This window comes from Scomber japonicus, chromosome 6 (genome assembly GCF_027409825.1).
Source record: "Scomber japonicus isolate fScoJap1 chromosome 6, fScoJap1.pri, whole genome shotgun sequence".
NCBI classification, from domain to species: Eukaryota; Metazoa; Chordata; class Actinopteri; order Scombriformes; family Scombridae; genus Scomber; species Scomber japonicus.
The window spans coordinates 23,464,857-23,492,115 of record NC_070583.1 but is presented as its reverse complement, the minus strand read 5'-3'; the positions used below and the strand labels follow the sequence as shown (position 1 = coordinate 23,492,115).

Here is a 27,259-nt window from a genome sequence, read left to right as displayed (position 1 = left end):
GCTGGGAGTCCAGATGATGAATCCAGGTGAATCACGTATTACAACCAGAACACACAAAGAACATGGAAGCAATTTTTATTAATCCAATTAATAAATAAGCATTTTCATGGACTTTTCTTCAAATCTTTAAAGACATATGGGATCAGTTGTAACCAATTACCAATGTGCGACTACAAATTTTGAAACAAAGTTGGTCATTTCATGATTATTGAGCTTTTACTCTTTATAACTAACACAAAATATCAAAAAAGTGTAGTACACTTGTCAGAGCATTTTGATCTTAGGGCAAATAATTAGAAAAGTAGGCAAACTGTGTTTTACAACATGACAGTGATAAAATCACACAAAGGTCAGAGCTTTGATTGTTGAACGTTTTCATGATAACTGGGCTGGGTCTGAGGAATACAAATCTCTGTACTCTTTAAGCATTTGTATCTCACAATAGGACACTTTTTTATTGTTGTATACATTTTGTTGGTATTTTCTCAACATATTCATATGCCATTCCATATAAATGTTCAAATATAAAACTGCTTATCTTGGCATTGACTGTTATATGTTAGCTTTTGTAGTTAGAAATTAGAAAGTAGTAAGTCTACCAACTAGCAAATCCAGTTAAAGTGGCATCTGCTTAGTCTCACTCCCAGCCCCAGTAAAATGCTGCTACAGGTTCTGACTTCTAAAGCAAGATCTTCTAAACACGGTTTAGAAACCTCCAAAGAAACTTCAAGTAATTTATTAGTGGATAAAAACATTCAGTCTTTAAAATCTGTGTGAGAATCTAAATGTTACAATTCCGGCTATTGTTGTGCAGGAGAATAAAGGCTGTGCATCAGTAATTTACTTTTGTATGCAACGTCAATTGAAGTGTCTCCACTCTGAGAAGATGCACCAAGACTGTTGACAAAACAGTGTACTTTTATTTTTCAGGATGTATAAACAATCTATTGTGAAACAACTCTTATGAAACGCGGAGTAATGCTAACACAAACAAATGATTTGATCTACAAATACTGCATAGTTTAATCAGTGCATTGGATACGCATGTATTCTAACGTCAAGGGACATGAAAGGTGAGGTCAATGTATTTTTGGTGTTGGTATGCATCTATTTGGAAAGTGTAAACACTACATAAGAACCGTGTTTGGTTCCACCTTCCTGAGCATGTCTTCTGATTAATTCTTTTGAACAGAACTGACCTAGTCAAAAGAATAAATGACCTTGTCAAGATAAGAATTATACTATCTATACATCTATAGGCAAAAATGCTTTTAAAAAATCACAGGATTTACTGTACATGATGAATGTCAAAAGTGGCACACTTGTCCTGTCCATCAAATTCGGTCAGTGCTAACAGCCAGAGTAGCAAGAGTCAGTAGACATAAAGCGTATACAATGCTTGTACTTGTGCTGCCTCATTCAAAAAGCAATTTAGAGGGACAGACAGCCTGCCCTATGAGTATAACTGACCATCACAGGAGAGCTGGTGTCTTCATGAATAAGACACTTTCAAGGTCAGTATTAACAGTGTTAAAGTGTAGCTGGGAACCACTGATTTAAGCTAATAACCGGATGGCACCGTTCTCAGAGCCGAGCAGCAGAAGCCTCTTGGTGGGCAGGATTGCCAGGCTGGTCAGAGTTCCCCTGAAGTTTTCTGAGCTCAGCTTTGTGCTGCTAACAGGGCTCAGGGAGATATCTGCCATCGAGTACACCCCGATCTTGTTAGCCACTGTTCCGCTTACAATCTCTGAACCATAAAGATCAAAGGCATGGATGGGATCGGACTGAGACCTGTACTGGCGAAGAGGCTTGTGCTCCAGATCTTTCCACACAGTGAGTGTGTAGTCAGTGGAAGAGCTGATGACCAAGTTCCCTTCAGCAGCCTGAGAAGTAAAACACAAGAAAGGAAGTCACCAACTGAAATTGTAATTTCTTTGTTCTCCAGGACAGGAAACAAGCACACAACAGTAAAAAGACAGAATGACAGCCAAAAAAACAAGTATTTTAAACACATTCAAATGATGAATGTCCAACAGATAGCATACATTTATTTACAATCAAACAGAACGTCAATCATTTGTAAATCACTTTTTTTTTAAAGAAATTATTTTATATTATTTGTTATTTTGAGTTAAATGTCAAATTCTTCAAAATAGTCACGTGGCACACATATTCAGTAAATTGATCAGGCTAAAGCTGATCAATCTATAAGCTAAGATAATGAACAGAGCTTATCTGTTTTTATTTTATTTTAAAATGACAAAGCCGCTGGTTGTAATTATAAGTGCAGGAATTAAGGGGAAGTCTGACTAATATGAATGTATCAATGAGAACCACTGTGCTCTTTCTAATGAGTAACCTGGGTCCATATTTGCCTAAACCTGTGCTTTTAAAACTAGAGATACAATCCTTGACCTAATTTGGGGTTAAATAAAGTTTGCTCATCCTTGCGCTCTGTTGACAACAGATTTGCTGGGTACAACTTTCACCATCCTCTTTAGTGTCTGTGCCACCGCTTTTAAGGAATAACAGGCTCTTATAATACTGATGTCATGCAACAGCTTTTTACATACATTGTAACAAAACTATGATTAAAAACACTGATTCATACAAACTATTTATTGAATACAGAGCATCACAACAGCAGTATTCCTCTTCTGACAACAGAATTTAATATCCCCCCTGTTCCCAGCAACCAGAAACAGGTCAGTCATCAGTGTAAAATTATCTAATAAGCCATGTAGACAACCCAGCAAGAAGTCAGGGTCAGACATGTGCACGAAGAGTCAACACAGGTGACAAAAGTGACACAAAGGACAAGTGATTTAAGTGGCTGACGAGCACAGAGTGGGCGGTGATTTTCATGGTTGTGGTCATCCAAAGGTTTTCACCGTTTACCAGAAAGCCGTTTGTGATTTTCCTTCTCATCAGACTTTGCTGGTTGATGCACCAAAACTTCCAAAAGCAGCAATGAAGGATTAAATAAATATTCTCCTCCTCTGACCCTCCCATCTAGCTACTGTAAAGTTGAAACATTTAAGGTAACACAGCTCAAACAAGATGAATTGCTTGGGCTACATTATGCACCAAGTAATGGACTAAATATATTTTTAAATAAACACAGCATTTGTTTAGTTTGCTTTAAATGTTCCTCAGAAAGAAATGATTTTACTGTATCTGTACAATTGAACAAGTAATAAAGGTCATATTGGTGAAACTTTCCACTGGTTCTGGCTAAATGTTTATCTGTCACAAATGAAATTTGGCCACAGTGTAGGCAGCATCCGCACACATATGGGACATTGCATGAACCAAGTCTACCCACATGGCCCTTGTCTTGTGTACACAGCTTGACTGGTGTTCAGTGTAAATGAGTTGCACACACGTCAACCCAGTGTTGGGAAACAAACTTGGCGTAATAACGGTTTTAGTTAGTGTTGGCCTAACATTTGATTGAGGGAACAATACACAACAATACAATACATTTTCCTGTTTCATGGCCAAACATGGCTGACATACAAAGAATATAACAAGTATTGAGTTTTCAACCACTTGGAAGTTTTCAAATTTTCATTATTTTACAAAACTGAAATGTAGTGGGAGTTATGGATTGTTTTACTGATTAACAACAAAACATTTTAATGCTTGGTGCATTTAGAGACACTCCAAATTTTAAGTGTGGGCTGCCAAATGGTAACATTTATATTGTAAGAACTATATTCTTTTTTTTCTTAAGACATCCAAATGTCTGTTGTTTTCGTTTCCTTCCTTTCCCTTTGAAGACTGTTGGGCATCTAATTATTATTTTTAAAACAGCCAGACCACACATTTCCCATTATTCTAAAATAACTCACTTATTTGTTAACAAATTAATTAAAACTAAGTATTACATTTTCATCATATTGTAATTTATGTATATATATATATATATATATATATATATATATATATATATATATATATTGCAATTTCTTTAATTGTTCAAATATCTATTTCCAAAATATACTGTAATAAAAACTGTTGCACTTGTTCATTGGCTGCATTACTATGGTTGTCAACATCCATGCTTTCACAGAGCCTGTTTTACTGTCATTGGTAATTTAAAAAGCAATAAGTAGTCCTGTGTAGTCATACAGACATCAGGTTAATAAATACTAAACACACACACACGCATGCACATGTATACCTTCATTTGGAGGATATCTCCCTCGTGAGCGGGCCAGCCCCTCAGAACAAGTCCTGTGCGTGCGTCTAGCAGAACAATGAAGCCAGATGAGAAACCTGCAGCCACAGTGCGTCCTGAAGGGCTCACAGCCAGGTAGCGGATGAGCCCAGCACTTACATTGTTGTATGCCAGACGGAATTCATGCTGGGGACACATAGTAACATTTGTCACTGTCAAGTCTGAAATAACTCTTTAGTGCAGAGGTGTAAAAAGTGCAAACATTTTGTAATGTAAAGTAATAGTAATTTGTGGATGCTTTATGATGTAGGTCTCCATGGAAAGAACTTGCTAAGTGAAATTCTTACCTGCAATCCTGGTTTGCGAGGGTCAATGAAGCGGAGAACAGAATCTGCACTGCCATACACAACACTGCAGTGTGGAGCTGGCATGGTAGTGACAGCTGTAATGGGATTCTTCCCATCCACAGCGTCATACGAGCGGATCTGCTTACCTAAGGACAACAGAAGACAGTATATAGTTACTGACATTAGAAAAAGCATGTTTAGGAACTTTTGCACAACACTAAGCAATTGTAAGCATTAGCACAAATGCTTCCTCACCTGTATACTGGTCCCATAGGTGCACAGTACCATCACAGCTGACTACCTCCTGTAAAGCCTCTAGCTGTCCAACATAGAACACAGACTTTCGATGCTCATTATATGTCAGCCTGGGCTCCACCTCCTGTGTTCCATCACCGTGGTTGTAGAGGGGCCAAAGCTTCACAGTCTTGTCTTTACTACCAGAGAGGAAGTAATCCTCCCCTGCCAATGGTGCCAAACACTTTATAGTGCCTGAGTGACCCAGGAAGCTCTGCAGACGGATCTGATGGAAGTGGAAATGTGGATCCTGCTGGTTGAGACCAATCTCATACTGCCAGTAAGCCAGCCAGTTGCCCTGCAGGGAGCGGCCGCTGCGAGGGAGCTCCTGCTTCAGAGCGCTGTCCTCTGGGGTGGGACCTGTCAGCCAGGCGGAGGAGAAGGAAGCTGTGCCTACAGATGAAGTGGTGAAGGTGGAGGCAGCTGTGATGATGGGGGAAGTATAGCTGGAGCGTCCCCAAGAGTTGGCCAAGCTTAGGTTGGGGCTACTACTATAATCAGTGTCCTGGGAAACTTGGATACGGTTTCCAACAAGGTGGCTCCCAAAAGTGCCTGACTCAGGGAGGGAGTCTCCCAGCAGGGTGGAGCTAGTCGAAGGTGCAGGAAAAGGGCTGTTACCCATACGTCTGCTGAAACCAGAAGAAACACCCATGGAAGATGGAGGAATCTCCACCCTGGATGCTGCTGTGACGTTCGCCTCTGGGCTTTGCCGGCTCAAACTCTGATGATAGGACTGGGCCAACTGCCAGACCAGCTCGTGGTTGGGAACCAGTTTCCGAATTGCCGTATCACCTGCAGGAAATACAAAAAACATTCACCTGTACCACTGAGTGTGAAAATATTGTAAGAGTTTACTCTTACTTCTTTCTGATAGGACATTTTTCATGTGACACAAGATTAGGTGTTTCTTACCTATGAGGCAGTAAAAAGGGATGTAGGAGGCATGGGCCATCTCAGGGTTAAAAACGGTCTGCAGTTCCTCAAGTACTCCCAACTCATATGTCACATTCAGCTGTTTAGGGGTGCTAACGTCCAACACTGTGACATCTCCCACAACTCTGCGAGGGGCGCTGTCCAGCTAAAGTGTTAAAACAAAAATCATAATGTCATTTCCATAACAAATAGGTGCAACTACAAGAATAAACTTTTAAATTATCCGAATAAGAACAACCATCCTGCCATATTCATAAATCAACTGTTTGTATGTCAGACAGTTCTTATTCCAAATTTCAGTCTATCATTTTACTTCTATGCATATCTTCATCTGCCTTTATGTTATTTGTTTTGATTAAGTTCTTTGTGACATATCTGCTTTGTTGAAAGTGTTTTAGAAATAAACTTGACATGACACTTTTATATCAGGGATGCAAACATTTAAGGGATAAAAACATTCCATTAATAGAGAAGACCTGTCACAAATAGGTGGGGTACGAGGGTATTTTCCCCTGGTAGAAAATTTTGAAGCATATTTGATTTACATACATTTCTAGTTACCTTTAAGTATATATGCATCTGACCTGAAAGCAAAGTCTAACAGCAATTATGGGATAAAACAACCCTCCATAAAACATAAAAGAAATCAATAAATGTGGGAGCTGAATAAATCAACCAAGACAAAAACCAGAACACAACAACAACAACATGAAAGAATATCTTGGGAATCTGCTTGTAGTAGCTCCTTTATGAACACTCTTCCACTATCAGGCATATTATTGGTGAAATTAATGAAATTAATGTTTACTGTGATAAAACTACAATAAGACAATGAAAATAGTAATACTATTAACAAGGAAGAAACAACAGAATAATAATGTAATACTGTGTTGTTTAAAAGACGTATCAAATAAACGAAGACGCCTGTTATTGCCGTATAACATTTCATCTTACCCGTATCCTGGTGTGGAGATTGAGATAAACAGATAAGCAGCCATGAAAACCACTGACTTAACACTTGTAGAAATCAAACCACTTTTTGCTGTTGTCATTGTCACGCTCGAGATTCCCTTCATGATGCGCATTAGAGCTTCTCAGGGTTTACATGAGCAGAAGGCTCTGAACTACATAATTGGAATTCTATGCTCCAAACCAAGGATTTGTATTGCTAAAATTAAAATTAACCAATCCCAGGATCCACACAAATCTCTTAGGCTAGGTAACCTATTCTAATCATAAAGTGCCGAATTTTGCTGAAAGGTGAGGAGTTTGAATCCCTGTTGCGTGTGTATGCATACCTGGGGCTGCAGACAATGCAGCAAAGAGAAAACCTCAAAGAACCGGCGCAGAGTGTCAGCCATATGTTGTTGCACCATCTCCCTCCCGATGCGTAGACAGATGAGAGCCATCAGGCTGAGTGTCTTAAGACAAACGGCAGTGCGTGTCTGCACCCCACTGGGGAACCTGAGTACAGCAGATGTGGCAACACCAAGCAGAGGATGAATGACAGATCTGTTCCACCAGGTTTTCTGATTAAAATTCAATTCAACCAAAAAACAAAAAAAATTGCATTTTACTTTTAACACAAAAATATGGTCGATATGGTGTGTGACAAATGTGAGAAGCAAAAAATGAATTGCAGCTTTTTACATTTTTAGAGAACCATAGGGCACTGTAATGGTTTTAGCATCAATATAAATGTATGCGTGTGGGTGTATGTTATTTACCCCATACGGGGAGTCGTGAGCAGTTCCAGTAGTGGCAGAAGCACATCCTGGTTAATCTTCATAAGCATGTCCATCAAAGTGGTATCAGAAAGAAAGACAATGATCTTCTGTGTAAGCGCAACAGCTCCAAGCAGGCTGGCCTCCTTACGTGTGTTGAGACGCTGTGAAGAAGGTGGAGACACCTAGAACATACACGTGAAAAAAATGAAAAAAACAGACACAAAGACAAGACAATATTTTTTTACTTTAACTTTTACTTTTTTTTAACTTTTTTAATATATTTTACAATATTTGCAAACAAACGTATACCTTAAAAAGTCCTTTGGGACAGTAAAAATTAAAACAATTCCTTTGCCTAAAAAACATAAATGTGGATTACTAAGGCAAAGGGGGTTTATGTATGTATGTATGTATTTTGTATGTTACCAGGTCTTACCAGATATCCTATATAAGGCAGGTACTGGTAGGTGAGCACAGGTTCTCCATAAAGTTGGGCTATGTAGATGAGACAGTCCAGTACAGGCCCTGCTGTCTGGTCACCCACCACTGGTTTCTTCTCATACACGTTGCCCATTCCCACACTCTCCAGACTGCTCTCTTCAGTTGCAGGGGCCACAAACTGGTGGTTCTCAAGTCCTTCAGGTGGAGAAAGAGGGAATGGAAGCATTGACAAAAACACAAACAGTAAATACATTAAATAGTTTGGAAAATACTACATGATTTCAGGAATACTGCAAAACATCTATGGTGTTGGAATGCTATGTTGATAGATAATTGAGATAGTTACATATTTATGTTAGTTTACTCACCAATGTAACAGTTAGTGAGCAATCGCAGCAAATTTCTGGCCACATATCGAGACGTCACTGTTGGTCCAAGCTTTGCTGATAGCCATCGAACTGTTTTGCAGACGGTATCTGTGTGTGGAAATGTAGTTAAAAACATTAAACACTATCAGATAAAACAGACAAAAGCTTTAAATAAACCGCCATCATTTACTCACCTAGAAGAATCTTCTGCTCTTTCTCCTCAGATTCCTCTGATAGATCATGGTCATCTTCCACCTCCTGCTCTCCGACAAGGCCTTTGTCCGTCTCTTCCAGTGCCATTCCATTCACAAACTCGCCCTCCAGAGTGGCAACAGTGGCTCCTGAAGCTTCTGTGCAACCAGAGAGAGTGAGCTCCAGGTTTTGGACAGTGGGGCCATCAGTTTCTTCTTTACCATCAGTCACCTCCTCTTCCTCCAGCTCTCCTCCCTCCTCTCCCTCACTGGCTTGTTTCAGATCCTGGGTGCTGTCAGCTGATTTGAGACTGGCTCGATCCCGTATTGAGTCTCCATCTCCAAGTGAGAGTTCACTTGTGCTGCTTTTGTCACTTAGCTTCCCCATACTCAAAGACTCTTGGTCTTGATCCTTGGCTGCAGAGTTCTGGCTATGCTGTTTTCCTGCTCCACTGTTGACATAGAAGCCGTTCTGAAAGTCTTCTGCCTCTGAGAGGAACACCTGGTCATTCAGACTGATGCCAGACGAGTAGTCAACCAGCCCTGTGTCTCCCCCCACCCCAACTCCCCCACTAGCTCCACTGCTACCTCCCATATCTCTGCTAACAGACCCTGACGATGGCCGCCCCTCCCCACACTGAAAGTCCTCTTCTTCTTCTTCACCTAGGTTACACGTGCCACTCCTCAGCCCTTTACAAGCTTCTCCACCAGAGCCGGTGATGCAGCTTTCAAAGCCAGTGATGACCTGTAGCACATGAGGGAGTAGGCTGGACAGAAAGGCCTGCAGGCCGAGCCTCACAATCAGTTGCAGAATGAAACAATCGGTGTAGAGATAGAAACGTCCTCGCAGGCAGTGAGGATTTTCATATACATTGATCAGTGGCTTCAACAGGTACTTGCTTGCATTTCTCGGACCCAGTACTCTAGAGATGGGCTCAAATAGGTACCAAGCGGCATACACAGCAGTGGATTCCTCAAGCATGAGGGCTAGAATGAATGGCAAGAGAATCTCAAGACCCTCAGCTGTGATGTTACCTCGTAAAAGTGTCTCCAACTGCTGCCACAGGTGAAAGACCACATCTCTTCCTTGAATGCTACATGTAGTCTCCATCTTGGCATGGTAGGAAAAGATAAAATGATGAAGTTCTGGAAAATAGGAAGGGAAAGGGAAGGGGGTGATGATTGAGTTCAATAATTGGCAGGGGTTTGGGGGTGGGAGGCCATCACAAATGGGGTTGTACATGAAAAGGAGTGGCCGTGGGCAATCTGGTACTTCTCTATGTGCTACTCCAGAGTGCTTCTCCATTAGCAGCAGTGTCTCAAGAGCGTGATGCAAAGACAGTGGCACATCACGGAGGCTGGCAGAGCATAGCTTCATAACAGCTTGGAAACGCTGTCTGAGAGGGGAACCTGGTTTTAGTCCTCTCAGTTTGGAGGAGTAGAATATCTCAGCAATGAGAACACCAAGAGCCTGCATATCTCTTTGGTAGAGCTGTGTAAGAGAGGGTAGAGACTCAATTATCACACCCTCTCTCGAGCATTCACTAGATTCTGCAGGATGCCATACCTCAGCGTGTAGACTCTTCACCAGAAAATTGTTCAACTTCTCCAGCTCTTCCAAAGGCTGCAGTGGGTTGAAGCCCTCAGGGAGGACAATCTTGATTTCCTCTGCACTGACCGTGGTCACACTCCCCTCTGCATGTTTTTTGTTCAATGGCCCACCTCTCTGTAACATGGCAGTGCGTAAACCAGGGCCCAAGCTGCTTGTGAAATCACCAGGGAATGAACTTGGGGACTGGGACGCAATAAGTGCTGTGTGGTCTCCTCCCATCTTTCCTCCTGCTGCACTGATGTTTGGCAGTGGCACAGAGCAGGATGCAGAAGTGGATGAACCAGTGGAAGCTAATGAGTCTAGAGCCTCTGTACCTTGTTCAAGCTCTTCATCTCGGTCTACCATGGTCCAGCCACTGGATTCGCACCCTGTGGACTCTGGCACCATTCCATCCACAGTGTCAGGAGCTGTGTCAATTTGTGGGATATGTAGAGAAGGCACATTAAGAGCAGCAAGTCCGAGGAGAGGAGGTTCTGCTGGGGCATACTGGGAAGGTGATAAGCGGGGCGGATGAGGTTGGTCAAATAGCTGAACCACTCCATAAGTAGTCAGATTGGTGTGGTTGTCAACTAGGTGCAGACACACATTCTTGGCCTTTACGGATTCTTTACCTGACAGCTTATAGCCAAATGTGAGGTCTATCCAGTGATGCAAATATTGGGACACCTCTCTGCTCTCCAGAAGACGCCGATGGATCTCAATGAACTCTTCACATGACTTGCACCAAGAAGGCACATCCAGGTCTGGCATGTCAGGGTGGATTGAGCGGAAAATGGAGGGATCTGTGTAGAACTCAGGAATGCACTCATCAGGAGTCCAGCTCTGCATGCGCTCCATACTAGCTGGGTACTCATTAGGCTCCCACTGGGATCTAACATGGCTGCACAACACGGACTTGGGTGTCTGCCGAGCTTTGTAGACATAGTACGTAATGTCTGAGAGCACATCAGATATGTGATGAGGTACATGAAGGTGGTCAGACTGTCCAGTACCGCCAGCACCTACAGAGCCACTGAGATCTCCACCTACACCACCTCCTCCCACCCCACTGCCCACTGCAGCTGCCAAAGCCTCTTTGGTCATCTCATATGTGAAGTCCAGCTGCTTGTCCCCCTTGTTAAGCCTGAACTTTGACCTCCTGAGGTCCCGGAATTTTCCAAATGGCACAGTGAAATCGACCACCCATGGCAGCACTGGGTGGTAATTATGGTCTCCTTCTCGTCGCCCTGCTAATCTGTTGAGTTCCATCAAGTAGCGAAAGTTACTGACTCGTCCATGGACCCAGTCCAGGACCAATGTCTTGAGCTCATCAAAGCAGTCTCTGCAAAGTCTTTTGTTCTCTTGGCTCACACATACACTGTCCCTTGGCAGGACACTATTTGGCATTTGTCTGCCAGTAACATCATTGTTTGCTTCCCCTTCCATCCCCAGTTCCTCATAATGGGCTAGATTGAGCTTGAGACGGCTGCAGAGCTGCTCATCCACTGCTATGTCCAGCAGGGAGAGCTCTCCACAAGACAGACCTGCTGCATGACATGCCTCTAAGGCTGTTAGTAACTGGTAGAGAATGAACAACACTTTGGCATGACTGTTAGCAAGCTTGGCTGGGCTGAAGGAGACAATATCATGGAGTGAATACTGTGTGTAAGGTAGAACCACATAGAGCATCTCTGCTGTCTCAAGCAGACACTCTGCAGAGAGAACATTAGGACACAGGTGGTCTGAATGGGACTTGGAAAAGCAAGACAAACTGAATGGCAAGCAGTTTTCTTTCTCCTTCTCTCTGGCAGGAGAAAGGGATGGTGACACTCTGTCAGATGAGATGAATGTGGAATTGAAGAGTTTCTGTAGTGCATGACGCACTGCATCTACAGCTGCGACATGACTCTGCTCATTGGTTCTTGCATATGGCTGCACAAGTTTGTAATGAGCTTTACGCCACAGATTCCTGAAAAAATAGAAAAAGACAAAAAGCTGATACATCACTATGTCAACAAAGTTTTACCCCAATAACTACATCTGTTTTTTTCTATTGGGGGTATTTAAACCACATACATAAATCTAACAGGTAAACAAGACATCTACCCTTAGAATTCAATTTCCTAACAAAGCAATTAGTCTGAATTTTTGAATACAGAAACCTTCAACAAGCAAGAGTTAGAATCCAAATATTATTAAGAATACATGATTAATCAACTCCGCTAACAGTGAACGAAAAAAACACTTCACTAAGCATGTAGAGATGCGACTGAATAAAGCTAAACACAGAAAACATTTATTTCTTTTGCAAGTAGCTTAGGATGAGATTTTTTTCTTCACAAATAACTAATAGTAACTCTCGGGGGTGACTGAAAAAAAAGCTCTAGGACAACTGTAAGATAACTAAAAGAACCACATTTTGCAGTAAAAAATGTAAGTATGTACAGTACCTGACATTGTGCTGTGACACATACTGCATGGTTTTGTTATAAGACTCCTTGGATGTTAATTCCATTTGTTGATGGCATGGGTCTCTGGCCAATCTGTAGCTCAGTTTGCTTTTCCTCAGACCTTGTATGCACACTCGTGTCCAGCCAGGAGGCAACTTTGCCTGGGAACATTGAAGGTATGTGCGAATTTCTGACTCGCTGATGCTGTCAAAACGGGCACAGCGCATCACCTTCTTCTCCCTAAGGCCCATTACCCAGCGCGTGGGAACAAGGGCTACAAGCTCCTGGGGACGGGGTCCTGGCCCTTGCTGCCGTCGGTCGACCCCCAAGTCTTTCTCTACTGCTTGCATCAGCCAATCCATGGCGAGTATCCAATGTTTATTCAGAGTCACACACTATCTAGCCGGGTTCACCTTGCCGTCTTCCACTGAGGATGACTTTCACGCATCCATGGAGGAAGAAACTGTACACACTTAATCTCTTCTCCAGCCTGTCCCTCTGAAAAAGAGTCGTTGAAAAGCAGAAGTGGACATCAACCTCTTTTGTAATGTTTAAAAAACAAAACTGCTGTGCAAAGCTGAAGACATGACTCATTTTCTACATATGAGAAAAGTAGGTTGCTGCTATGAAATAGTGAAATAGAGTTGGTAAATTCACATGACCACTTATTCCTCTCCAGGTCCCTGAAGTTTGAGCTCAGCTCACATGACTGAGCAGTCTCTGCCCCATCAGCACACCTCTCACGGGGGGCATATTGCAAGGAAGTCAGCAGGTCTACGTTCATATCATTTTGCCTGAGACTTGCATACAAATTAACAAGTCACTTACTCAGTACTTCCTGATAAATTTAACACTTATTTGTTTTAAGCGGTCAGTGGTTAAAAGTTTAATGTCGTTTGGCTAGGTAGCTAGCAGGCTGACAGATACAATCTCTAGAAACATGAAAGCCTAAAGCAAAATTATAAACACGTGTAACCTTCAAATAAAGCTTGCATGCATCGAATGTATATACTGAAACCCGCTTTAACAGTATAAATGTTATGCAGTGACTGTGAGGTGGGCGCTTTAAGAGGTTTTCTGACTATTAGGGAAGTAAAAGTCAACTTAACGCTAACAGTTAGCTTAACTGGCTGACATCACGTCCTAACTAAAGCAAGTAAAAATCCCTGTTATATCTACTACCACCGTTGTCGAAGTGGTGATTACTGATAGCATGTAACTCCAGTGTAATTACAGAACCACCATCGACAACAGCACTTAATGTTTCATGCTCACCTCTCTCCACTTGTAGCAGCTGATAGCTAGCTAGCTGTTATGCTAACGGCGCAAAAGCCGGTTTCACGCATGACGCCTTTTGTGCAACATTAACCATAAAAGATGAGGACGTACTGCGATGCGGCGTATGTTCGCTCCATTTCCGATGTTTACAGATGCGTGTCAGCAGACAGGCGACAGTCAGTCAGCCGAGGATGTTTTGCTCTGTGCTAGTTGGAGCCATGTTTTAGAAACGACATCTCACGTGACACAACAGCAGCCCCATCTCATGTGATTACTGCCCTGCAGCTGCAAGACAAGCTGCTTCCTCAATAACCTGCAAATAACAGCAGATTAAACACTAGAGAAGGTGTTTGTGGTTACTAGCAGGGTTGGGAAGGTTACTTTGGAAATGTAATTGGTTACAGATTGCCAGCTATTTTAAATGTAATAGGTAATGTAACTATTTCAATTACTTAATCAAAATAATGTAACGTATTACTTTGATTACTTTTTAATTACTTTTCTAATTTTCTAACAAATGTTTTCAGCTGTTAGGGTAAGTGTACTGTACCTATTAAGAACCAAAATCTAAATTCAGCTGTTTTTCATGAATACTAACATGATTTATAAGGGAGATCATTTCTTATAAAGCAAGATTTATATCTCATTTGAAAATGTGTTCATTAGTTCTGTAGCTTTTGGAATATAAAATAAACATATCTTTTTCTTTTTTTTTTAAGTCAAAAGTCTGGCATAGGCTTAATCGGTACTTGGACACCATTTAAGCCCATGTGTGTTTCAAATAAGGTCCATGTCATGATTTATTTGCAAAATATAAAATATATTGCTTTCAAAGAAATAACAAACAGCAATATATGTATTCAATAATATGTTAAATATTAAAAAAATGAGGTAACCCCCTTTGTAATCATCAACATTTTCATAAGTAGGCCTAACTGTAATTTTATTACACTTTTTTGCTCAGTTACTGTAACGGATAGAAGTTACATTTATTTTGTAATTAAATTACATAATGTAGTTACATGTAACTGGTTATTCCCCAACACTGGTTACTAAATAGATAGATAGTGACCTGTACAATGTATTGACAGCCACAGTTTTAAAATAGGGAGACATCAAGAAAATACCTTACATCATTGCTAATTATGTGGTTCTGGGTGTAGGTGTGTGAGTACGTTTCCTGAAAGCCTTGCATAATCTATACAAAGACATATCATATGCAAAATATACTTAAATTATCAAAAGTAAGAGTAAGTTCAGACAAATGCTCCCTATATTATATGTTATATTAATTATATGAATATTAATACATTCATGTGTAAGTAGCATTTTAATGTTGTTTTGCATGTGAAATCTTAATCTGCAAAGTGTAGCTGTCAAATAGATTCAGCGGACTAAAATGTGCAACCATTAAATGTAGTGGAGTAGAAATGTAAATAAGTAAAGTACCTCAGTCCAGTAAAGTACCTTAAACCTGTTAGTATAATGCTGCAGTAAATACAATTAGTCACATTCCTTACCTATAACTCATGTGCACTGCAAGTCTTTGCTATGTTCAGTAAATACACTGCTAATACTCGAGTGAGATGTAAGGAGAATAGTCTCCACAAGGTGGCATTATGTGTGTATATCACAAACCAGTCGTGTAGCAGTGACTCTATAAATAAGTAAACATAGTGATTTAATGTTCTTTCTCTTTGTGATTTAGTCTTTGTTTCTTTGATTGCCTTTAATGTTATAGCATGCTTTTATGAGAATAACAGATCCTGCTCACCTCTGTGGTATTCTGACTCAATATGTTATTGTAATGTGGACACAATTGGTGGCTTGTAGCCAAATGTAATCACTGTTCAACTTGTAGAACTTTTCAATCACATGTCATGTGCATGCCTGGCTTCTTCATAATACTAGGTTTTTTATTCTCAAACTAATTCCAAATTTGGCAATTTGTTGTGATTTGGATTTAGTAACTTTATTGGACACAATCATGTAATAGGTAATCACAGATACCTATTACCTCATCTGTCAAACTACACTACAGTGTCATACAGAAAATGCTATAGATACATAATATCTTATTAACACTGAAATTTCAAGTTGATATTTGATATAAACTTCAAGAAAGTAACAAAAAGCATCCACATAAAACATGCTCAAAAGTCAGAGCACAAAGCTGGTATCTACAGATACAGGAAAAGCGTCAGCGGTAAACCACAAAATGTGTGATTTGAGAGGAACTGAGTTTAAATGAATACTCATTTTCGTGTGTTTTATAAAAAGATTCATGTGTGACAATAATATATGAGATTAAGCTTTGAATTGAGTTATATTCTGCAGGATGTCGTTAACATTATATATGTGACAATAAAAAGAAATATCATTTTTTAAATATGTTACTCTTTTCCTGTTAGAGGTTCTTTTGGCTTTTGTACAGTGAGTCCAGGCTAAACATTTTAACTCAAAGAAATTAAAAATACCAAGCAAGGCTGGATTGACTGTCCAGATTATGACAAATTTTGCATGTATTCAAAATAGGCAAGAACGAGTCTATAGGCCTGAATGTTGAAAACCCATACTGGGTTGTAGACTCACAATTACAGAGACATAAATTAAAAGCTTCTCTCATCTCAGCATACCACCAATGCAGCATAATTACTGTCAGCACTCTTTAAAGAAAGATATAGCCAAAGAACATGACATTCCTTGGCTCTGCATATCGTGTTCTCTCAGTAGTTGACTGCAGGACACACTTTGTATGATGTTCCAAAGCACAGTGTTGGGTTTAGTTTGAAGTATTTCATTCACTGCCAATGTCTTAACAGCACATAAAAATGTGGTGGACACAATGGCGCATACTATACATTATGGTTCAGTGCACATTTGTACTCTTGTGTTATGTAACATCGCTCAAAATAATGTGATTCTCATCTTGGAAATTCACAAGAAGGGTTCCTGAGTTTCTATGAGAAAGATGTCCTGCCACGACCTTTGACACACTATACAACATGGAAATCAAACACATTTAAGCAAAAGCTACAAATGTTTTCTAAAGACAAAATTAAAGAGTTAAAAGGTCTTTCCTCTGGCATTCTTACCTGTAGAGTTAGCGCCATCCTGTGGCAATTTATTCATCACTCTATGTTTTTCTTATTGGTAACAAGTGCAGATGTAAACTTTGGGTTTCAGGATTTTCCTTTTTCATTATTTATTTCATTATTTAGATTACCAATAAATGCCATATTCTTGCAGGTACAGTATGGCCAATATAACAAAACACTGTGTTGTGCTGTGTTTACTGAGGTTACACATTGGGGTGACTTTATTAATCCTTGTTAAAACTACAATTTTTAGCTGTTCTTTTAAAATGACAGCTATAAATGCATTTAAATTACTCGAAGCTGGGATGGCACTAGTGGTATGAAAAAGGATTTTACTATTTTACCAGCCAAACTAACAAACTTAGCTAAGTTTCTAAAATTGCGTCACTTGAACAATGTGCTGTATGTGCAATACATGGAAAGTCCACATTGACTGCCCATGTCGAAACATGATGACTGCTGCTGAAGTCATTTATCTGTCTTAAATGTATCAAACTACATTTGAGGAACCTTTTTCCAGGTGTGGCACTGCTGACATTGAAAGTTACAGATAAATATAATTTCAAGTCACTCATACTTTGTTGGCTTTTATAGAATTTCACAAAACAATCACAATGTCAGCTAGTTACTACATACATTGTTTGACATACACAAATACAAAATCAATCATTGTCAACCAGTCAGTATTGTATTTCTGTTAATGTTACATGCTGGAGAATAGTTGCAGTTTATGCACAGGGCCATTAATACCATTGTCATTACTGGGTTCACATTCTGTACTTGCCAGTAACATACTCATAGTGGGTTTTGAAGTCTGGTTTTGACATTTTTAAACAAACCATCTTTGACCAAATGTAGGCAAAAAAATCAAAATCAAATTAGAGAGGTAGTATTTCTTCACCAGAATTATAACCTGGCTGGTGTGGCATAGTGGGAGTTTTGCAGAAAATTATACTTTTGATGGCTGGGTGAGGTTGCACTGTGGGAATTTGGACTCGTGACCTCAGCGTTTTTAAAATCCTGCATGCTGCTACCTGTGACAAAGAAGACTGCAGGTCAAAGATCTATATATACAACAATGATTCAAATGAATATGTGTAACCTTAATGTGTTACACTGCTCCATTACTTGTTCTGTCAAAAACCATGTGGGAGGAGAGGACTGACTGTGCACCCCACCTTGACATGCATTCAAATGTTTTTAGTTTTTAAATTAAATATTAGCTCATATTATAGTGCATCACAGACTCTCATGACTTAGTCTGGTTAGATATCATGGCTATCCATTTTGTCTCATTCAAAGGATGATGGACAATCATGAATACACTCACTGCTCATCATATAGGCTTGTTTTCACACAAAAAAAAATTCTGTCACCCAATCCTCATTACTGATAGAAACTACACAATGAAGTTAACCAAGAAATGTTTTGAGCTGATAAACAACTGTTTGTATGACTTGGTAATTGCAGGTTATACAAGTTCATCAACTCTTTATCTTATCACCACCTGTGAGTGCAAGATAAGTGATAAGTTTTGGAGGGATGACACAGTATAACATTACAATAGGATACATTTTTAGGTTTGACCTTTTCTATTAGTATAGCCTAATCAATCAATCAGTTTTTTTTGTTAACCATAGAACATTTCTCTCTCTCTCTCTCTCTCTCTCTCTCCCCATTTCTCTTTTAATTGTGATTTGTGCCGCTCTCTCTCTCTCTCTCTCTCTCTCTCTCTCTCTCTCTCTCTCTGTCTTTCATTCTCCTTGTCACTCTCCCTTTCTCTCTCCTTTATTTGATGTAGGACTCCCCCCCCCCCCCCCACCACCACCACCACTCTCCTCCTCCCCCTCTCCACAGTGCCTCAAAAGCGCGATCCATGGTGCGAAAGCTTCTTTTCTCCGTTTTCCTTTAGGATGGCATTCTTCAAATATCTGCGCTCTGTTAAAAATGAGCTTATCCTCTTCTCGTCTCCGCTTCTCCTTCTTCCATTGCCTTTGGTGATCGGGACGCCGGTATGTAACAGATTTGGATGAAACAATTGATTCACTTGGCTCAAACTTTGCTATCTGAGTGGCGAAATTTTGCAATTCTTAGTGACTTCAGCACAAAACAGTTGAAATGTTTTTTTAAATTAATTTTAAGGTTGTTGTTGTTTTTTTCAACATATAGGCAGCCCCATTCAGAATTTCTTTAATTATGATTAATTTAGTCTAATTAGGGAAACGCTTCACTTCATGTGCATGCTTCACTTCATGTGCATGCGGTTTTAACAACTAAATTAACCAAATTCATCCGCAAATTCTGATGCTGAGAGATTTTTTGCCAGAAAATGCTGTTTTTAAATAAGTCTTAACTTGAGCTGGTTCTTTATTGCACCTGTTGATGCAGCTCACAAGTGCACAGCGCCTTGGAGCAAAATGCATGAGAACCGTCCAATGTTGCCTGAGGCTGGTGCATTTTTGTTATTTTAACTCCTTGTTGTTAGCATGAAGGGTCATGTCCAGCGTGGGAACACAGAGTCAAAGGGCACTGTCCACGTTGCCACCACTACATGTGACAGAGACATGCACAGAGGCAACATATATGTTATGATAAGCAGAGACTCCAATGTAAAGCAGCCATGCAAATAGAAGGTAGAGGTAGCCTATATATCTACCATGCAGGGGCGTAGCACCAAATTCTGGGCCACCATATATAAGCCTCCTGAAGGGCCCCCCCCACCCTAAACCCACTCTAAACCCACCCCCGCCACCCAATGTAAACAGGTTTCTGTAATGCCGCACATGGCTTAACATTGCTGTGATGTGATAATGTAAAACTCTGTCTGGATCCTTAATAAACAATAAACAGCGACGGCACCTCCTTCAGCAGATTGGGATCTAAAGTCTATGATTGGGATGCGATCTCACGCCAAACTTGGGAGAGCTGATTAAAACCATGGTATTTCATCTATCATAATGTGCTTTAACATTTGGGCTGAACGAACCTTTACTTGAAAAAAACTTTGGCATCTGGTTGCCTAGTCTTTGCCTTCTTTCCTTCTCCTCTCTCTCCTTTCTCTTCTGGCAGCCTGATTTACTCTTTGAGAAAGAACCATGTTGCTGCACAGAGCTCTGTGTAGGAATGGGTCGCTTAACAGCTCTTAGCAGTCCTACCAGGCGGAATGAACCATTTTGCATTTTTGCAAGGGGGTGCAGGTAGTCTCAGACAGTCTTAATTTAATTAAAGCAACCTTATTATTGAACTTTTGTAGCAACTTTGATTTTATTTTATATTTTATATTTATGACATCGTTTTTTATAACTGATAACCCAGGGCCCCCCGTGCCTGGGGCCCTGGTACACTATTCCAATTTCTCCCCCAACTTCAACGCCCGTGCTACCATGCGTGGAGGTGCTCTTTGGAGAGAAGAGAACTCAAACTGATAGAAGTTTAGGATTCTTTGCAAAAAGTGGAGACAAAGGATTCTTTGTCTTCATTTGAAAGTAACCAAGGTTCTAGCTTTAAAAGTTTTAACACTCTTTATTACACAAGCTGCAGGACAATACATCATAAAAATATCATATACCTGTATAATAATAATTTGAGGGATTTTTATAGAGCTCAGAGGTACAATCTGCATCTTACAGGTGACCAGAAACAATAGAACAACAGGCCTACTGTAGACTTTGAACTGTCATAACAGCCCATTTAAAATCACATAACAGTTATTACATTTTGAGTCCATTGTTTTCACACCTTATATAGCACATTTGCATAAGGGATCTTGAGCAATAAAAGAAAGTCTTTGAATTTATTTGTCCTGTTTGTTTGTCCATGTTTTCATGCAGGAGGCAGAATGTGCCTATGTGATAATACTGATGGCGGTCTACTGGTGTACAGAGGTCCTACCACTGGCTATAACTGCTTTGTTCCCAGCCCTCCTTTTCCCCTTGTTTGGCATCATGCAGTCTAAAGACGTAAGTGAAATTACTGCAGTAAAACGTTTTACAGTACAACTTTTATTAGTCATGCATCCAGTCTTACTCTGTGTCTATGATATATTACCCTGCTGTTCCAGGTGTGCATGCAGTACCTGAAGGACACAAACTTGTTGTTTGTGGGGGGACTGATGGTCGCTGTGGCCGTGGAACACTGGAATCTGCACAAACGCATTGCCCTGAGGGTACTGCTGTTTGTTGGTGTGCGTCCAGCACTGTGAGTGGCTCTGTTGCACGCCTCCACAGCAGATTCTTTGTTTGGCTTGTCACATATCTGAAACATATCTTATCATATATCAGCTATAATTTCAGCTACAGATAAGGAAACTATTTTCATGTTTTAATTGTTGTCATAAAAGTCTTTCTCTCTTTGTGTTGTTGATAGTTGTAAAACACCCCAGGGCCCCTTTTCCAATCCAAGGCCAATCCAAGGCCACTAACAATCAATGTTTTTTTAATCTTCCTGACAGTTTGATGTTGGGTTTCATGGGTGTGACAGCCTTCTTGTCCATGTGGATAAGTAACACAGCCACCACAGCCATGATGGTGCCTATTGTCCAAGCAGTGCTGGAACAGCTCAACAACAGTGAGACAGAGCTACCTCAGATACTCAGCTCAGAGGAGCAGATCCAGACATCAGAGACAGACGGCAAACAGCCTCCACAGACAGAGAAACAGAGTGAAGGACAAGGTGAGTCCTGACTAACTTTAAGTGAAAGATTTTAGTATGATGCACAGCATTAAAAAACTGTTACTTGTAAATCCTTTCATTCCTCTGTCTCTGTTTGAAGGGCCAGTGGTGGTGACTTTCTTGGATACTGCAGTGGAGGCTACTAGGCATAACGAGGCAGCAGAAAGGCTGAGAATGTGTAAAGGGATGACCCTATGTGTCTGTTATGCTGCCAGCATTGGAGGAACTGCCACACTGACAGGGACTGGTCCCAATCTGGTGCTCCAGGGCCAGATGGGCCAGTGAGTATTTTGTTCCTTAGTAGGATTCCATCATTTTTAACCTTGTTCGTCAAAATATTTGACAGCCTTTTGTCGTTTCTCTTAGACTCTTTCCTCAAAATGGAGATGTGATTAACTTTGCCTCCTGGTTCGGCTTTGCCTTCCCTAACATGATCCTCATGCTCACACTGGCCTGGCTTTGGCTGCAGTTTGTCTTTGTGGGATTCAAGTGAGTTTGGTGATGGTTAAAGCCTAATTATAGTGACAGAGACTTGAATCAACATCAAGAAACTTTTACCGCATTGAGAATGTGATTGAGTGTAGAGGTGACACAAAGGTCTTGTTTCCCATGTGATGCTTTTAGTTTTAAGAAGACATGGGGCTGTGGAGCAGTGAAGACAGAAAAGGAGATTGCTGCCTATAATGTGATCCGTGAGCAGCATCGTTTGCTGGGGCCCATGTCCTTTGGAGAAATTAACGTCTTGGGTCTCTTCATTCTGCTGGTGGTGTTGTGGTTCACAAGGGATCCAGGCTTTGTGGATGGCTGGGCGACAGATATCTTCAACTCCAAAGCAGAGTTTGTATACATAACTATGTTTGATTTCCACTCAAATTAACATAATAATCTCATGTGACTTATTTACTTTGAAGAAACTTTCATATAAATGTGCTTGTTCACTACCTCACCTCTCCATCTCTTAGGTATGTGACAGATGCCACAGTGGCAGTCTTCATTGCTGTCCTCCTCTTTGTTTTGCCCTCAACCCCCCCACGTTTCTGTTCATGGAGGAGTCAAAGCTTTGACACAGGTAAGCCATCATTCTGCATGAATATGTATAACATTTCAAACTGTTATATCAGAGTTTTAGGAGTAGACTGTTCAATTATTTAACACTGATATTGAATTTACTGGATCTCCAGCACCACATCAAACTGTTAGCCCAAATCCACGTCTACTCAACTGGAAGATTGCCCAAAAGAAGTTACCATGGGGCATAGTGCTTCTCCTTGGAGGAGGTTTTGCCCTAGCCAAGGGTAGTGAAGTAAGTGGCAGTGACAGTCATAATGTAAATGGGACATTACACATGGGCTAAGAGCTCACATATGATAAGGTAAGAATGCTAATGTCTGCAGAGTAGGAAGTGTGGTGGTGGCCTCATGGTTGGGTGTGTTTAAATCTTTTCATGAAATCACACTCCACTGTTGATACTGTTTATAGTCACCATTTTTTCTGCAATAGCCATTAAATGTATTTATGTTCTGTAATTACCTCTCTATATCATACATGTTAGTGGCAGAGTCAACCATTCCTGCACTTGAGTCAAATGCTACATATGCACAAAGGATTCACATGTAATGATGCATCTATGTAATCCAAAGTTACTGTTTTTTATTTTATCTTCTTGATATTAGCTTCATTGTTTTCTTTTTTCCAACGCCAAATCAAAGCTGTGTTAAGTTATTGCTTATGCAAAAATGAGTTCAAATTATTCTATTCTGAATTTTATGCTGCAAATAGGACTGATTACATTGTGTAAACACGGTTAGTGAAGAAATGTTAACTTGGCTGTGCAGATAAAGACATCCTGCATACATAAAGACTGCATACATTTCCAGGATTTTTTTTTAATCCTGTATATGTTTATGTTATATGTATCTCTTTAGGTATCAGGACTCTCGAAGTGGATGGGAGATCAAATGGCTCCCCTGCAGAGCATCCCTCCCTGGGCAATTGCTATCATCTTATGCCTGCTGATTGCTACCTTCACTGAATGTACCAGTAATGTAGCCACTGCGACGCTCTTCCTGCCTGTCTTAGCCTCAATGGTAAGACTTCTTGAAAACAAAAAAAGATAAATTGTGTTTGATGAAGGAAAGAAGCAGCATATCAGACAGACAATCATGTTTGATAACCCCCAAGTGTACCGTATTTCCTCAAATGAAAGCTGGGTCTCCCATAACAGCAGTCAACAGTGGTCGACATAGAAAAAAAAAGGCCCATCCCTAAGACAGGCCAGGGAATAAACAAGGGCGGATAAACAACTGTTTCCTATTGTATAATATGCATGCCAGTCAACCGTAGTTACCTGGATGTAACTCCAGGTCTATGAATACATGTGTGGCCCTCTTGCCGACCATCACAGAGATGAGAGAGGGACAGAGAAGACACAATATTGTTTAAATATGATGATAACAGCAAATATTTCAGTAATAATGATGGCAGCGGCACTAGATGAGTATGGGTAACCAGGGTAACTTGGCTGAGCCAATGAGCATATAACAATAAGGCTTCATACTAAAAATATGAGCAAATATTTATCAAACTGAGGAATTACAAATAAAGGTCTCTTTCTAATATAAACCTGCTTCCAATGAAGACATATTAACCTCTGCAGTTGAGGTAACTTAAGGCTCCGGCCACTATTTGAGGAAATATGGTAATTTCTTTTGAACAGATTTCCCCAATTGGAGTCCAGCGTTGAAACTACTCCCAGTGGGAGCCGGCCTATTTTCCCTTGTTTGGTTACTCATCTAGTTGGTCATTCAGGCTGAATATATGTCCCCTTCCCCGGGCCCCTCCTCCCATTAATAACTTGCCAAACACACCAATTCAGCACAGTGCCTTGTAATGCTGCCCACCCCACTGCAGCTGAAGAATGGCATTACTGTGCATGCTAGTCAAGTACTCAAGAGAACACCGGAACTGGGTTGTAAAAGACTGTGCCAAGCTGGGGTATTCAGACAGATATTTATTTAGGGCAATTCCAAGTAGGCACACAAGGACATCCAACTCGCATTTGAAAATGGGATAGAAAGAGAGAGGAGACACAGAAAAGAGAATCTGATCAGTTACATGCAGCTGAAAGTGGGGACATGACACTTGCGGCAGTCATGGCTTGTGGCATGTCACCTCACTTGTCATCATGTCAATCAATGAATTGTTAGCATTTGATTTAAACAAAAAACATCAGACAATGTCGAACACTATCATCATGGTAACCTGATATACAGCCGACAGTTTAAATATGACTAAGTATAAAGTTCCAGTCTTTTTCACCCTTTGTTTATTTTGAGAACCAGAAATTACTGTGCACTTGTAAGATACTGTGCTGTGGGATATGTAATTCAGAAGAAATTCCACACAGTAATGTTTTCTGCATCTTAGAAGTCTGACATTATCATTACACATGTAGTACTTTTCTATTTTAGATATCATGACTCAGCCCCAGGCTTGCAGGAATTGCATCTTAATTACACCCACCTAATGAGAGTTTTCACTCCGCACAGACTTGCACACATTTCACTCAGAGTTATGAGTCAGTGATTACGGTTGCAGAAAAATAGCCAGATGGGGGAGTGTAGGATTTTGTCATCAAAGCTGTGTTCCATCCTGTCTCAGATTGCTGATCCTCTCTATGTAATTCTTCCAGTCCCAGTCCATTGGAATGAATCCATTATATGTCATGGTGCCTTGTACTCTGAGTGCATCTTTTGCCTTCATGCTGCCTGTTGCTACACCGCCAAATGCCATAGTCTTCTCTTACGGATACCTCAAGGTTGCTGACATGGTGAGTATGGCAGTGGCATGTTGTGTTTATTCAGTAAATTATACATTAAACATGCAGAGCTGTTACTTTAGAGCCATTATTACAAATTGTGAGACTGCTGAATTCATGTGTTCATTATCACTTGTAGTTGTGACCTGAAACTGCTTAAGTACTAGTTCTGAGAAATATACCTATTGCTGCTGAGTGTCAAATGAGAAGAAAAGTTTATACTGCCAGTTAGCTTAGGTTAACATAATAACAGCTTGCCTGGCTGTGTCAAAGGTAAGAAAACCCACAAGCACCAAAAAAGTGTGTTGAAGCCCTTAAAACCACTTTGTTTTTATACCGATTAAACAAATAAGATATAATGTGTTATTAGTGAAGTTTAGAGGTGCTGATAGGTGGATTTTGTGACCTTTGAACAGAGTCAGGTTAGCTTTTTCCCTCTGTATCCAGTCTTTATGCTAAGTTAAGCTAACCAGCTGCTGGCTGTAGCCCAACAGACATGAAAGTACTGTCAAACCTTTCATCTAACTCTCTAAAAATAAGTAAGTTTCCTAAAATGTTGAGATACTGCTTCAAAATCACTGCTGCTCTGCTTCTCCTTCAGGCAAGTACAGGAATTGTCATGAACATCATTGGGATCCTTTGTATCACACTGGCCATCAACAGCTGGGGTAAAGCCATGTTTGACCTGGACTCCTTCCCCACCTGGGCCAACGTCACCGAGGTGTGAGTCTTAGTTATGATCCATGTACGCCAAACAAAGACCTCTGGTCAAAGTGACAGCGCAGGACAACATGGGGGTCCACCTGTGTATGAGTGCTGCTAGGATGCAAGTCTCACAAGGCTTGTTTTCATTGACAACTAAGTCTTGTGACAGAAAGTGGTGATAATTATGACTGAGAATAGAAAAAATGGTGGGGGAGGGGAGCAAAATTATTTACCTTCTATTTACATTATACCATAATGATGACACACTTTGAAAAAGACCCCTATAAAGAGACTTCTCCTCGTCCCAGGCAGAAAAACCTACAAACACCATTCCAATCAAGTGCAATTAATAAAGGAAATCAAAGGAAGAGCCGGTGATAAGGTTGAACTCATTAGAATCATTTTGTATACATTAGTCACATGTAGCCACATTTCAATAGCAATAAGCCACACTGTATAATATAACACTATAAAGTGGTTATGGAACACAACTACTCAAGTTGTTAATTTAGGGCATTTTTATAGGTACTTGTGCTTTACTTGAGTAATTTAATTTATGCTACTTTAAACTTTTACTCCATGACATTTCAGAGCAAAATGGTTACTTTATCGCATTTATTTGACAACCGTAGTTATTAGTTGTGTTGAAGAGTACCCTATGATGAGTTTGTAAAATATGACATATTGTTGTATAAACTACCCAGCAGTTAAAATAAGTCCCACTTCAACCAGATACAACATTAAAATGGTTACTTTAATAATATAATACAATAATACTGACAAGGGCGATCTTGCTGCCTAAAGTGTGTTTCTACTTTTGATACATTTTTATGTCAATATTTATGTACTTTCACCTGAGTTCAAGACTTTTATTTTTGATTGAATATTTTTACACTGTGGTTTTGCTACTTCTACAGAAGTAAATAATGTAAATATTTTATTCATCACTGCTATACTCAAAGTTTTGTATGCACATCTGTCAAAATAGAGTCTGTTGAATTGGGTCAGCTATTTTCACATTTAAAGATAATGGGCTAATTTTTACCGTATAGCAGAAAAATGACTACAAGTAAACATGTACTTTTGCCCCTGTGTATCCAAATTGAGCCTTGCTTTGACCTTCATGTGAGGGCATGGTGCTTCCAGCATCAGTTGAACTTTGAGA

At 40.3% G+C, this 27,259-nt stretch overlaps 2 protein-coding genes across 2 annotated transcripts; one reads left to right on the top strand and one right to left on the bottom strand.

The window, feature by feature from the left end:
* Nucleotides 1-65: 65 nt before the first annotated feature.
* Nucleotides 66-13,920, bottom strand: wdr81 (WD repeat domain 81). Its single transcript, XM_053321263.1, has 12 exons — nt 13,801-13,920; nt 12,526-13,023; nt 8,488-12,044; nt 8,294-8,401; nt 7,921-8,120; nt 7,485-7,666; nt 7,056-7,221; nt 5,737-5,902; nt 4,786-5,616; nt 4,531-4,676; nt 4,187-4,369; nt 66-1,883 (listed from the first exon to the last, which is right to left on the bottom strand). The coding sequence occupies exons 2-12, from the start codon at nt 12,885-12,887 to the stop codon at nt 1,557-1,559; spliced, it is 6,228 nt and encodes a 2,075-aa protein (XP_053177238.1). The 5' UTR covers nt 12,888-13,023; nt 13,801-13,920; the 3' UTR covers nt 66-1,556.
* Nucleotides 13,921-18,830: 4,910 nt separating this feature from the next.
* slc13a5b (solute carrier family 13 member 5b) lies at nt 18,831-26,116 on the top strand. Its single transcript, XM_053321270.1, has 12 exons — nt 18,831-18,913; nt 20,732-20,860; nt 20,962-21,098; nt 21,352-21,572; nt 21,673-21,853; nt 21,939-22,061; nt 22,197-22,409; nt 22,535-22,641; nt 22,754-22,875; nt 23,498-23,659; nt 25,264-25,401; nt 25,991-26,116. The coding sequence occupies exons 2-12, from the start codon at nt 20,762-20,764 to the stop codon at nt 26,114-26,116; spliced, it is 1,629 nt and encodes a 542-aa protein (XP_053177245.1). The 5' UTR covers nt 18,831-18,913; nt 20,732-20,761.
* Nucleotides 26,117-27,259: the final 1,143 nt, after the last annotated feature.